Consider the following 13,512-nt stretch of genomic DNA (forward strand, 5'->3'; position numbering starts at 1 on the left):
TGAGAGGGCCTAAATGATTACCAAGACTAACATTTCTTATTTATCCACCAGGATATCCTTTGTACACGGATATATTCTCATTACAAAGACAAAATCTTGAGGTTGAACATAGAAATAGACTTTCATACAGGAAAACGTGTTCACAAATAAAGCAGTATATAAATTTGCATTATTTCATAATAAGAATTTATATAACACCTGCCTGTTACTATACCTAATCAACACTTATTATTAATTTCAAAATAATTTCATTGGTTCCACATATTGTTCAGTTACCAGATATTAGCATCAATATTGCTTTGCCAGCATCATGCGTGCTTCATGCTAAGTTGCTTCAGTTGTGTCCGACTCTGTGCAACCCTTATGGACTGTAGCCCACCGGACGCCTCTGACCATGGGATTCCCCAGGCAAGAATACTGGAGTGGTCGCCATGCCCTCCTCCAGGGATCTCCTAACCCAGGGATCAAACCCTTCCCTCTATGTCTTCTGCATTGGCAGGTGGGTTCTTTACCACCTGTGCCACCTGGGAGCCCTTGCCAGAATCAACACTAAATAAAAATACTAAGATAATTTCTTTAGTTGAATTAAATGAATTGACATTTTGAGAAGTCTTCAAATGGTTAGCCACTGGCTTCAGCATGCAATGTACACTTTTGTGTGGAATTGTAAGAAACCAATGGCTTCTCTTCTTTACCGACTTCCCTGGTGACTCAGACGGTAAAGAATCCGCCTGCAATGCAGGAGACCTGGGTTTGATCCCTGAGTTTGGAAGTTTCCCTGAAGGAGGGCATGGCAACCCACTCGAGTTCTTGGCCTAGAGAATCACCACGGACGTAGGAGCCTGGTGCGCTACAGTCCAGAGGGCTGCAAACGGTTGGATGCGACTGAATGACTAAGCATAAGAAACTATAGTTCAAAATTAATGCATATCTGCTAAGTGTGAATTATTTTTTGAAAAGTTATCCCCAAAGTCGCATTATCCAACAGTCAGTATGCTGTGTACTCTGAAGATTTAAACCATATAAAGTCAGCATAAATTTTGAGGATAGGAAAAGGGGTCATTTAAAGCAAATCCCTTTGAGAAGTGAAACCTTTTATTTCAGACATCGGGATATGTTTTAATGGTGTTTGAGAAAAATCTCATTTCACTTGAGTACCGGGAAATACTAGAAGCTTTTAGATAACCTAAGTCAACCAACTCAGTGCTTTATAGGTCCTACATTCAGCGGTTTTGTTTTTTTTTTCTATGTGACTTAATTCAGATCAGTCAGATTAGTTCTTAAATTATTCAGTACATTCCAAAACTGGATAGTAAAAAGAGTCCGTGCATGTTCTAGATCTGTAGCTATTGCATCCTGCCTGCTTTACAGAGAAATTGAAGTTAATTCCTTGACTCCTGAATATCCCGTATCCCACCATTGATAACCATAGCCACCAGCTAGTCTAAAGTGACCTCAGTGTATCTTGCTTAGCCCAAGCAGAACTGGCCCCATAGCCCATGGAGTCTTTGAAACATTTAAGTTGCCAGTATTTAAAAATTAGGAAGCTTGGTCTAAGAGCTTCCATTTCTAGCTTCTTTTGAGCAATTCAGATTGTTTGACAGCTTTCCATCACAGCAGAGCAATAGTTCATCAGAGCTGAACATTAGCTGCTACAACAAAGAATATCACCATCCTCAAGCTCCTTGTCATCCCCAGCTGTCTGTCTGCTTTTCTCCATCTCTCTTCCCCATTTGATTTCTTTACAAGCAGCCTACTTCTCTCATGTATATTTCCTGTCTGGCCTCTGTAGACCAGTGAATGTTCAATGTCTAATTCAAACACTTCTCAAGTATCACACAGCATCCGACTGTACCAAAGAACCATCTTTCCTGCCTCCTTCAGCAACTTGTCCTATGTAATCATCACCCTACTGTATCTTCTTTGTACTGGAATCACTTGCCATCTCCACATTTTTCACCCATTGCTGGGATAACTATCTTTCTCACTGTCTTGTCATAGTAAGACTGAGAAAAAAAAAAACTCTCTCTTCTAAATCTTATTAACTATAAGTTTTTGTAATTTGGTAATTTGTCTCCACAGTTAATTGTATGCTATTTTGAGACAGGATTTTATGCCTGATTTAGTTTCAGAAATTTCATATTGCCATAAAAATAAGAGCTGTTCAGGAAATGTTTGATGAATGAATGAGTAATAGTTGTAGTAGAGACAGTAGTAGTAATATAACACAACTGACAATGCTTGTGTTAGAGGGAAAGTAGGACAATTTAGAACCAAGCAAGGACTGTATTTATTTTCACTGTATCTCCCTTGACCATCCCTGTTCAAGACTCCAGCTTCAAGAAACCATGATCACTACCACACAGCACTAAACAAAGAATAGGATGTGTGACTACAACTAAAAACTGCTAAGGGGCTTCCCTGAGGTCCAGTGGCTAAGACTCCATGCTCCCAGTGCAAGGGTCCTAGATTCCATCCCTAGTGGGGGAGCTAGATGGCACATAAGCAAGTAAGAATTTGCATGCCACAACTAAAGATCCTGCATCCCTCATCCCAGAGCAGCCATATAAATAAATAAATTAAAACTGCTAGACTATTAAATTTTTACTATATTGCTACAGCATGTCTCGTCTTTTCTACTCAATGCAAATACCACATATAGATATCATTCTTCCGACTCAAATTTCCACCGTGGCTGATGTCCACAGTAAAGAACCATTAGCAGGACCCTGTTCCAGGACCTGACAGAACTGATTCTGTGCTATTGTTGTGAGACTTCAGCTGGAGACTTCAGATGGGTTCGTTTACTCATGGACACTAATACCCTTCAAGGAACTCTAACTATTCAATTTTTTTTATTGTCTGATAGTCTAATGGCTAATGTTCATTCCTTAACCAATGTCAGAAGGAGACATGTAGACACAAAGTGCATAAAGCTACACGATCAAAATACTGTGGCTAAAGTCATACATTTGCAATAAGTACTTGGTGAATGCATAGCAGTATGTTAAAGTATGAAATTTATTTGTCGTCTTGTGTATAATATAGTGCCTTCTTGATGCCATCTTTACCAGATACAGATACTTGTTCTGCATAATCACAAGAAGTTTTTTCTGTGTTAACATATGGAATGATCAGTAAATTTTCATATCTAAAATTTCTGACTTTTTTTTATTCTACAGCACTCTCAACAATAACAACATTACTAGACTTTCTGTGGCAAGTTTCAACCATATGCCTAAACTTAGGACTTTGTAAGTAGCTTCAATATATATAAAATCAATTTAATCAATTGATTCCCCTTAAGTACTATTTTTAGTAAGTAAAGAATATGACCACTAGTTCATCATGGGCTAGACAAGGGAAACACCACTTTTTAAAAAGTTCTTGATATAATGTTGAAATAAATGAACTATTATTCTGAAAACTTGAAATCTTCCTTTTAAATAATATATGTTATGGGAAGTTTGGGAGGGGAGAAAAACATTTACTTTGAGCTATTGTGGAGGTCACATTTCATTAAGAAATGGAAGACTCCTTGATTGGCTGTCAGAAATGATAAATGGTAAATCTTTATGATTTTATTACTGTACAGCAAGCAATCCTAATAAAGCTAAACTGGCTTTCCAACAGTCTTTGTAATGTAAAATTACAGCATCACCCTTTAGTGCTTCTATAATTAAGGTTGTGTCAGCATTTATATTTTAAAATATCTTTTCAGGAGTTACAGATGGACATTAAAATATTTTAGACAGATAAAAATTATTCTCTAATAAAAATGTTTGCTACCGCTATTTTTTTTTTTTCTTTAAGAGCAGAATTAATCCTCAAAACCCAGGGTGGGGTATTTAGTTAAAGCATTTTCAGAGATAAATCTCATTTGAATTGGGTTTCAGAATCACGAATCACCTTGACATAAAAAGTATATCATATACAATATGTGAGAAATTGTGGGAAACATAACCAAAGCATTGGACTTCTTTAAAAAAAATGTGTGTTTAAGTAGGGTAAATATATTTTGATAAGTTTTTGAAAATATCTTTCATTTTTACAGTAGCTTATAACTCAAAACATTACATTTATTTTCCCTCTTTAATCAAAAATTAGTTGAATTGCCACTTTTTAATGAATTAGATGTCAGTACTAATTCATGTTTTCTCATTAAAATCGAGTCTTCATGGGATGGCATTATAATTTCCTTGGAAAAATATTCAGCAAAATAAAATCATTCCAAAAGTAAGCAGACATAACTAAATTTTGTTTTCCTGGGGCTATCAGATTGAGGCTAATCTGGCCCAATGAAGGGGGCCGGTTTACTCAGACTGTTTGATGAAATTGGTTTCTCATTAACCTTAGCTAATTTTTAAAAAAACAAATTGATCAAGCTTTCAATCTGTGAAAAACTAAAGCCACTAAGATCGCAGAAACATCTGTCATCTGCGTTTTTGATGGTGAGTCTTATTTTCATGTAAAAAAATCCACTACAGTTTGCCATACTATTCAGCTTTTTAAAATTTTATATTGTTTTCTCATTTCAAATGTATATGTATCTAGTCGAATCACTATAATGTGCTTGGTTTAGATGGAAATATTTACAGAGCAAAGATGTGGAATGTGCTTTGTAGCTTCCAAAAGATGCCACTGACCTCCTAGCAAACTTCACCGGAGGTCACCCAGCCGTCCCCAAATGTACCTTCCTGTCCTGTGGCATGCCATCTAGTTTCAATGGAAGACAGTCTGTTCTGTATCCTCAGCTTCAAGGAGAATGTAAAACAGTCATCTAATTTTAAATTCCCTTGCTTTGGTTGTTTCATTATTCTATATTATCATTGCTACTTAAAAATTCCATTTTTATGGTCCAATTATCTTTCTGGACTGAGTTCCATGTTTTAATATCCATTACTGTTATTGGGTTAGAATCGAGCACATCAGCTAAAAAGGGCTAAAATGGTATTACTGTGTCATAGATGATTCTGGGAATGATGCTTTGATTTATAGTTTTGGGTGTCCTTTTCTTTAGTTTGAGAAAACATAAAAGCCAGTTTGAAGTCATTTACCTAATTTAGTGGATATATTTGTCTGATATTTTATTAATGGAGAAGTGCTATTTGCCACTTGAAAGGGATCCATGATCTGGTATGGATCTGTGCCAGCGTAGAGGGGACTGGCTTAATTCCTTCACTCCCAGCCATCTATGTTTTTTAATTTCAATTCCTGCTCTTTGAGGCTGTGTCCCCAAGAGCCAAAAGCAGCTAATCCCTTTTACTGTGATTAAACAAAAAGAAGGAAATCAGAAGCAGGATGTGAAAAGAAGCGGTTTATATTGAATTATTATTCTGTCTGGTTCAGCAAAAAATGAAAGTGACCTGCTAAAAAGGTTTTGCCAGCAGTTTCTACAGAGACTAATAATGACAAGACTAACTGGGAACCAGATTGGGAACCACAACTTTTATTAACATGCCTCCTACCCCTACCTGGCCTCTGATATTCCCATTTCTCTGCCCCACCCCCATTGACTGCCGGTATGTTGAGACTGCAGAGCAATTTGCCTCGGACTTCTGTGTGTCTCTGTTTCTTTGAATAGGCAGCGGCAAAAGATTTTCATGGCCATGTTCAAGCCTCTGTGTATTTGCTTAGCTCAGTAGATGAAGAGGGACTTGAGTTTGTGGTTATCAGTTTAATTTTTAGGAAAATAATTAAGTTGGCACATATTAAGCTTTAACTTATTTCATGTTGAGATATAGACATATATTATTATGAATGAACTTTCCAAATTTTGAAATAACTCCGTTCTGTTTTCTTGCTTTAAACTGCTTGGCTCTCATTTAGTCGACTCCATTCGAACAACCTATATTGTGACTGCCACCTGGCCTGGCTCTCCGACTGGCTGCGCCAACGGCCTCGCGTGGGCCTCTACACTCAGTGTATGGGGCCGTCTCACCTGAGGGGCCACAATGTAGCTGAGGTTCAAAAACGAGAATTTGTCTGCAGCGGTAAGGGAGAAAGAACCTTTCTGTTTTCATATTCCCATATGCCATGATGTAAGGAACTGTGCAGGGTGCATGCTTGAAAGGTTTCGCTGTTCCTCATTAACCTTTGCAGTTGTACCCGAATCACTCCATGGAAATCCTCTGTGTTCGCCATGATGGTCATAGGCTGTAAGACAATCCTGCATGGTTGGCAATTACTGATGACTTGTATCTAAGTTGTGGTGAAGGATTTTTAAGTTTACACTCCAAAAGAAATATAAGAACTTTTGAGATCATAGTTCTGCTTGCTACGCATGATTTTCCCTTTAAGTAGGATCATTCTTACTTTGATATTAACCATTGGAAAAATGGTAAACAAGAATTGGATTCCCTGGCTGGGAAATTGAAAAAGTAATAGAACTATAGTTGAAAAGTGATAAAAGACTTTTCATGTATACATATGTACTAGTCAGTCGTTCAGTTCTACCTAAAAGAGATCAATGACTGGCTTCAGTAACAAAAATCTAAAAACAAAAATAAGACATAGGTTATGTAAAGTATCAATAGGTGGCTTTCATGTCTTTCTGTGTGTTTAAGTATTTCATGTATATTTACCTCCCTGATAACATCTGTAGAGAAATGTAATATTATCTTTATATGAGAGATTTAAATGCTAAGAAAAAGAGATGGTAAGTAACCTTGTGCAGGGTGATAGAGTTGAGCTCAGGGATCTCAACCTGCACAGTCTGATTCCCAGTTCATATAAATTACATGTTAATATGTTGCATAAGGGCCTTCCCAGGTGGCACTAGTGCTAAAGAACCCGCCTGCCATTGCAAGAGATGTAAGAGATGAGGGTTCAGTCCCTGGGTCGAGAAGATTCCCTGGACGAGGGCATGGCAACCCTCTCCAGCGTTCTTGCCTGGAGAATCCCATGGACAGAGGAGCCTGACAGGCTACTGTCCATAGGTCACAAAGAGCCAGACACAACTGAAGTGACTTACCACACATGCATACACATGTTGCATAAATATTAACATATAATTCATAAATATAGGACTGTTTCTGCTTTAGAAATGTTTGTTCAAAATAACAATAAAGCAAAATTTTAAAATATTTATGTTTATAATGCATCATAAGAGGCTTCTCTGGTGGTTCAGATGGTAAAGAATTTGCCTGTAATACAGGAAACCTGGGTTGGATCCCTGGGTCAGGAAGATCCCCTGGAGGAAGGCATGACAACCCACTGCAGTGTTCTTGCCAGGAGAATCCCATGGACAGAGGAATCTGGTGGGCTATACAGTGCAGGGGGTCGCAAAGAGTGGGACACAACTGAGCAGTTATCTCTTTCACTTTCAAAGCATCATAAATAGCAGTTTCCTAAAGGCAGAGTGAGAAGACATGCTAGTTCAGGATTCTATTTTATTGCTCCCTTTTCAACCTTTTTATGTGTTTTCTCATCTTGTAACTCAAACAAATTTTCATGTAATGTTATGGAACGTTGTCAATAGGTCTGATTGCTTTATAAAAAATTCAATAAGGAAATGACTAACAATTCGTTACTAACCACTTTTTTCTCTCTTCACTTTTTCCTTCCTGTTTTCTAGATGAGGAAGAAGGCAAGTTGACGTTTCTTATTTAGACTGAGGCTATTTTTGTAAAGTATGAGAACTTGTTGAGAGGGATCGGGTTAGTAGTTAGCCAGCAGCTTCTTCCCTGTGAATCCCTCTGCTAGGGCCCTTTCTCTGCAGAGCAGAGAGGGCTGGCCCTGCTGCAGGGACAAACCCGGCGTTTACAGACGCCCATTTGCTACAACATGCCTGATGGTCTGTTGTTTACTGTTTGAACAGAAAAATTTTGGTATTGAATAGTAAAAACATATACCTGTGTGTAACTACTTAGGCTAACATTTTAAGCTATACAAAGTCAAAAAGTCATCTAGATTACAACTAACAGAATGACATGATACAACTATCACGACTTCAAAAAAAGCAGTAATTTTGAACCTACTTAGAACTCAAACTTAGCATCATTTATTTTCCCCATACTTATCTGCACAAGATTACTTATTTAGTATCAACAGTTATGTTCCCCAAGAGGGAAGTTTTGTTATTTTCCTTTCCTTCTTTAAGTTAAAGTAAGTTAAGCTACTTAAATTTAGTCAAGACCAAGCTTTACCTAAGCTTATTAGAAATGAAATACAGATATTAATCTGAAATTGCTGCTTTTTTTGAAATTCATAATAGTTTTGTATAGAATTCTAGTTTCAAATCAGAATTTAACCTTTCTCTTAAATCTTTCAAATTTTAAAAATTATCGTTTTTGTAGTTTTAAAGATTTCATTTGTTTTACCTATGTTGATCCCAAGACATAAATGCATGCTTCCTAAAACTTATTTTAGAAACATAGTGTCATCATATGATCTGATATTTAAATACATGCATTTCTGTTCAGTAACATGCTTGTGATTTGAACCAACTGTACATGTTTCACACTTAAGAAATTCAGGAAAAAATACAACTTCTGCTTGTTTCTTTTTCAGGTCACCAGTCATTTATGGCTCCTTCTTGCAGTGTTTTGCACTGCCCAGCTGCTTGTACCTGTAGCAACAACATCGTAGACTGCCGTGGGAAAGGTCTCACTGAGATCCCCACAAATCTGCCAGAGACCATCACAGAAATGTATGTGCCCCAAATTCCCTCTTATCCCCTCCTCCCCAGTGACCCAAGCCTTGATTTTCTTTAGGAGAATCTGGGTATTTCAAAGGCCAATTTGATCGATCAGCTTAGACAAATGTTCCTTTCAAAATTGTGTTGACCCTTACTCTGTTTAATTAAATGTATTGTTGAAGTGGCTAGGATTTCTTTCTTTCTTTTTTTTTTTTTTGTATTTGTTTTTTTAGCTCAGGTAGAATTAAAAGGAATGCATTTTAAGGAAAAATAGTACTTTGCCTTTTCTTCAGAAAGTGTTACTAGGCTCTTTAGGAAAAATAAGAATGTGAGTACGTTGTCTCTCCAGGTGAATCCGGAGATCTGCCCTTGTCCATTTCTACTTGGAGTGGGTATGGTGGGGGGACGGTAAAAGAAAATGTGGGGTACTAGATTATAGAAACAAGATAACTAGATGGTGTCTCCCTCCTCATGACATCACATTTTAAAATGCTGTTTCACTGTTTTACTTGAATTGTTGTATGAATCTGCTACATAGTATAAAAAAGATCAAATCAAAATATGTAATATTTTTAAATTAGTGAGCGTTTAATTTATTTGACCCAATGGCTGCCTCCATTAAAAGTTAAGTTCTTTTGACAAAATATTTCATACCTGTTTTGTATGCATCTGCTGGGTTCATTTCTGTGTCCTTGCCAAATGTAAGTCATGTGGATAAAAACAAGGTCACATAAAATATAAAGTGGGCTGCTTTTATCATCTTGGGAAGTGAGCATTAGGGAAAATGTTTACCTTAGTATCTACTAAATAAGAAATCACTTCTTAACCATCTAGTCTATGATGTGTGTGTGTGTATATATATATATACATATATATATAATTAACTCTAAATTTGAATTTAATATTTTTGACATGTTTGGTTGAAATAATAAAATATGAACAACTTCTTGTGATAGGCCTACATGCGGCTGCTGCTGCTCAGTAACTCAGTTGTATCTGACTCGCTGTGACCCCATGGACTGTAGCCCACCAGGCTTCTCTGTCCATGGGATTTTCCAGGCAAGAATACTGGAGTGGGGTGCCATGGCCTCCCCGACTTATATTGCATGCATGCTAAGTTGTTTCAGTTATGCCTGACTCTGTGCGTCCCTATGGACTGTAGCCTGCCAGGCTCCTCTGTCCATTGGATTCTCTAGCAAAAGCACTAGGCTGGGTTGCCATGCACTCCTCCAGGGGTTCTTCCCGACCCAGGGATCGAGCCAGGGCTCCTGCATTGCAGGCAGATTCTTTACCACTGAGCCACTAGGGAAGCCGATAGGCCTCCAGAGCAAGCACCGAAAAAATCAAGTCATTTTCAAGAACTATTCATTATTTTTTCACCTATTAACTGCCCTATTTTATCAGAGGATAATCTTAATTCAGAAGACCCACTAATATTAATTTAAAGTATTTAATATGTGCTTAAAAGTGTACTTATAGCTTTGCAGTGCTTGACACAGAAATAGAATAAACATTTGCACATCATAATATTATTTTCATCAAATTTTTAATTGAGGGAACACTACCTTGGCCACAAAGAACATTTGCATATTTTAACTAACATTAAAAGAAGAGTACTATGTGCCTTGGAAAGTGCAAGTGACATTCTGCAAAGGAGGAACACTGGGGACAAAGGGCAGAGGTGGCGGTGAGCATTTCGCTTTAGGAATTGCACAGTTGAGCTTAATTAGAGTAAGAAGTACATGTTGAAGCATCATGGAAAATAATGCCTCAAAACAGACATCTCCATCGAATTTTACAGCCATAGATTACCAAAAGCCTCTCATCTTAGAAGATGTAATATATGACAGAGTAAATATTAGAAAGACATAGTAAGTGTTCACATAACAGAATTGTGTGTCCATCTATTCAGGCCAAACATTAATTAAGTAAGCACTTACTATGGAAGAGCAGCATGCATTCTCCAGAGATCTCTATCAAGTGGCATGCAAATTAAAAGCTGTGAAATGAGGTACAAAGTAACAGACATTGTAAAAGAGGGAAAATTAAAGTTCATGGTGTTTATTACAGAGGGCCTAAAGTGGAAAGCAGGTTATAGTAGTTAACTAGAGTCTGAAAACTTTAGTTGGAACCTGAAGTCTGCCTATCCCTTACTAACTATGAAGCTATAGGCAAGCTACTTATCCTTCATAGGATTGTCTCCACCTCTGAACTAACCATTGTTGTTAGTTTGTAATGAAAGAATTAACATATGTAGGGCTTCATATGCTTGTGCGTGCGTGCTCGAGCCGTGTCCGACTCTGTGACACCATGGACTGTAGCCCACCAGGCTCTGTCCGTGGGATTCTCCAGGCAAGAATACTGGAGTGGATTTTGCCATGCACTCCTCCAGGGGATCATCCCAACCCAGGGATCAAACCCACGTCTCTTATGTCTATTGCCTTGTCAGATGGTTCTCTGCCTTTAGCGCCACCTGGGAAGCCCCCTCATGTGCTTAGAAGATAGCAATCATTCAATGAATGATACCTCGATTGTTGAAGCCTTCATGTAGGAGGTAATGTGTGAGACAGGCCTTGAAGGATAATTAGTGAATGTAATTGCAAAGATGAGAAAGAGTTTTCAGAAGTAATTAACATTATGAGCACAGGCAATAGGAATGGAAATCTAAAATACTGCCAAACAGGAACTCAGTTTGATGGGTATTTGGTATCTGGGAGAGTTCAGGAAAAAAGATAAATTTGAAAAGGTAGGTTGAAACTAATTCATGGAGGCGCTTGATAGTATGAGGATCTAAATCTTTCTTTGGAATGTGTTCAAACACAGGAGTTTGAATCTCCAAGGAGATTAATCTGACATCTATGTACCACCAGTTTGGCAGAAGAGAAAACCAGGCTTGAGGCTTCTATTGTGTTGGTCAAGGGGAGAGGTCATGAGATCAGGAGCTAGGAGGTAATAGCTGGAATGATGATGTGTAAGCACATGTGATAGCCAATACAGAAGCAGAATTAATAGGATTTGGCATTTGATGAGACGAGAGAATAACGGAGAAAAATGAACCAGAGATGATGCCAAAATTTTAAGTATGAGGGATATGGATATGGTGGTTATAACATCGTATATAAAAAAACTGAGGAGCAGTACCAAAACTGGGGGGGAAGATGATGGTAAGCAAAATTTGTGCAATACTGAATGTCCAATAAGGTGTTTAGAGATACTATAATAATAAAGACTGTCATAATTTGGAGCAAGACATGATTTTAGACAAAGACTTTGGAGTAACTGATATTGCAAAAAACATAGTAGAGTTTAGAGATACTATAACAATAAAGACTGTCATAATTTGGAGCAAGACATGATTTTAGACAAAGACTTTGGAGTAACTGATATTGCAAAAAACAAAGTAGATAGTTGAAGGCATCAAATGGCCAATGGACAGGAGAAAAAGAAGAGAAACCTGAGAGAACTTAATTAAAAGAGAAGATGGCCACAATAGATAAAGGAGGAAGGGGCTTCTAGGAAAAATGATCTACGGAGTCAGATACTCCAGCTGATGAACCAAGAAGAGGTCTGAGAATAAGTCTCAGAACTTGACCATATTACTCTTGAAGGGTTCCAGATAGAATGATAGGCAAATGAGTCACTTTTCAGAGTGTTAAGAAAGATTAGAGGTGATGAATGTTGAAGAGAACAGATATGGAGTAGTTTGAAGAGTTTGACTGAGAAGGGATTTTTTAAGAAGACAATTGCCACTGTAAAGGGCAGACTTGAATTTATTTTGAGGTACAGAATTATGCAGTCCTTATATAATCAGAGAGTAAGAATAAGTTTAGAGAGTCATGAGGGGCTTCCCCGGTGGCTCAAATGGTAAAAAAATCTGCCTGCAATGCAGTAGACCAGGTTTGATCCCTGTGGTTGGGAAGATCCCCTGGACAAGAAAATAGGTACTCATTCCAGTATTCTTGCCTGGAGAATTCCATGGACAGTGCCTGTGGTCTACAGTCCATGGGGCCACAAAGAGTCAGACATGACTGAGTGACTAACACAGGCATGAGAGTGTGAGTTAAGATGTATGTGGGAGCAAGAGTGTTCTGGACCTGGAAGGAAACTGCTCAAATCTTGATCATAGGAAAGGAGATGAAAATACTGTTGCCGACAGAAAAGAGGAGTGAGTTGTGACGTAACAGACTGAAAGGAACAGGGAACATTTCAAATAGTTTATCTCATGTAGTCTGCTTTTTGTCATAGAGCTTTTCTTACAGTTGCATGCTCTATGGATTTTTGTATGATGATGGAAATTAGCAGCTGGAAGTTACACTAAATATATGTCCCATTGAGTTTGTCTGTGTTGAGATGGTGTATCAGGTAAAGCTATAATAAAGGAGAGATGGAAACATGCAAAGCTCTAGGTGAATTTTACTTCTCTGACTATTACATTATCAGCTCTATCAGTAGAGCATCTGGTAATAAATCCTATTGATCTTCAACTCCAACAAAATACCCCATTACCATTCTTTATAGTGGCACAGGTTAGTAGCTTAGTGACTCATTTATTTTATTACTCTTATATTTTTTATTAAAGAATCAGTAAGATTCATAAATGTAGAAATAAAGCTGGGCAACATCTTGTTTAAAATTTGTTATGAGTTCCATATTTTTAATACATAATGAACTGAACATTATAAGCTCCTTTCATAGTTTTCATATAGTTTTCAATCTGGATTTTTACCATATATTATCAGTAGAATTTCTTTTTTTTTTTTTTTGCAAGTTATCAGACATTTCTAATCCCTTGAAAGCTGACAACTTCATCTTGCTATTTTAAAAAGACCAGCTCTGGACTTCCCTAGTGGTCCAGTGGTTAAGAATCTGTGCTT

The 13,512-nt window shown here is 37.5% G+C and overlaps 1 protein-coding gene across 2 annotated transcripts in view; it reads left to right on the forward strand.

Moving 5' to 3' along the window:
* The window catches only part of SLIT2 (slit guidance ligand 2), a 386,076-nt gene that overhangs the window by 248,516 nt on the left and 124,048 nt on the right, over window positions 1-13,512 (forward strand). For both annotated transcript variants that reach the window (XM_043871492.1, XM_043871493.1), the window contains exons 7-9: window positions 3,183-3,254; window positions 5,830-5,993; window positions 8,512-8,650. In XM_043871492.1, coding sequence (XP_043727427.1) covers window positions 3,183-3,254; window positions 5,830-5,993; window positions 8,512-8,650 — 375 coding nt within the window. The remainder of the gene's footprint in view (window positions 1-3,182; window positions 3,255-5,829; window positions 5,994-8,511; window positions 8,651-13,512) is intronic.

This window comes from Cervus elaphus, chromosome 17 (assembly GCF_910594005.1).
Source record: "Cervus elaphus chromosome 17, mCerEla1.1, whole genome shotgun sequence".
In the NCBI taxonomy this organism is placed as follows: domain Eukaryota; kingdom Metazoa; phylum Chordata; class Mammalia; order Artiodactyla; family Cervidae; genus Cervus; species Cervus elaphus.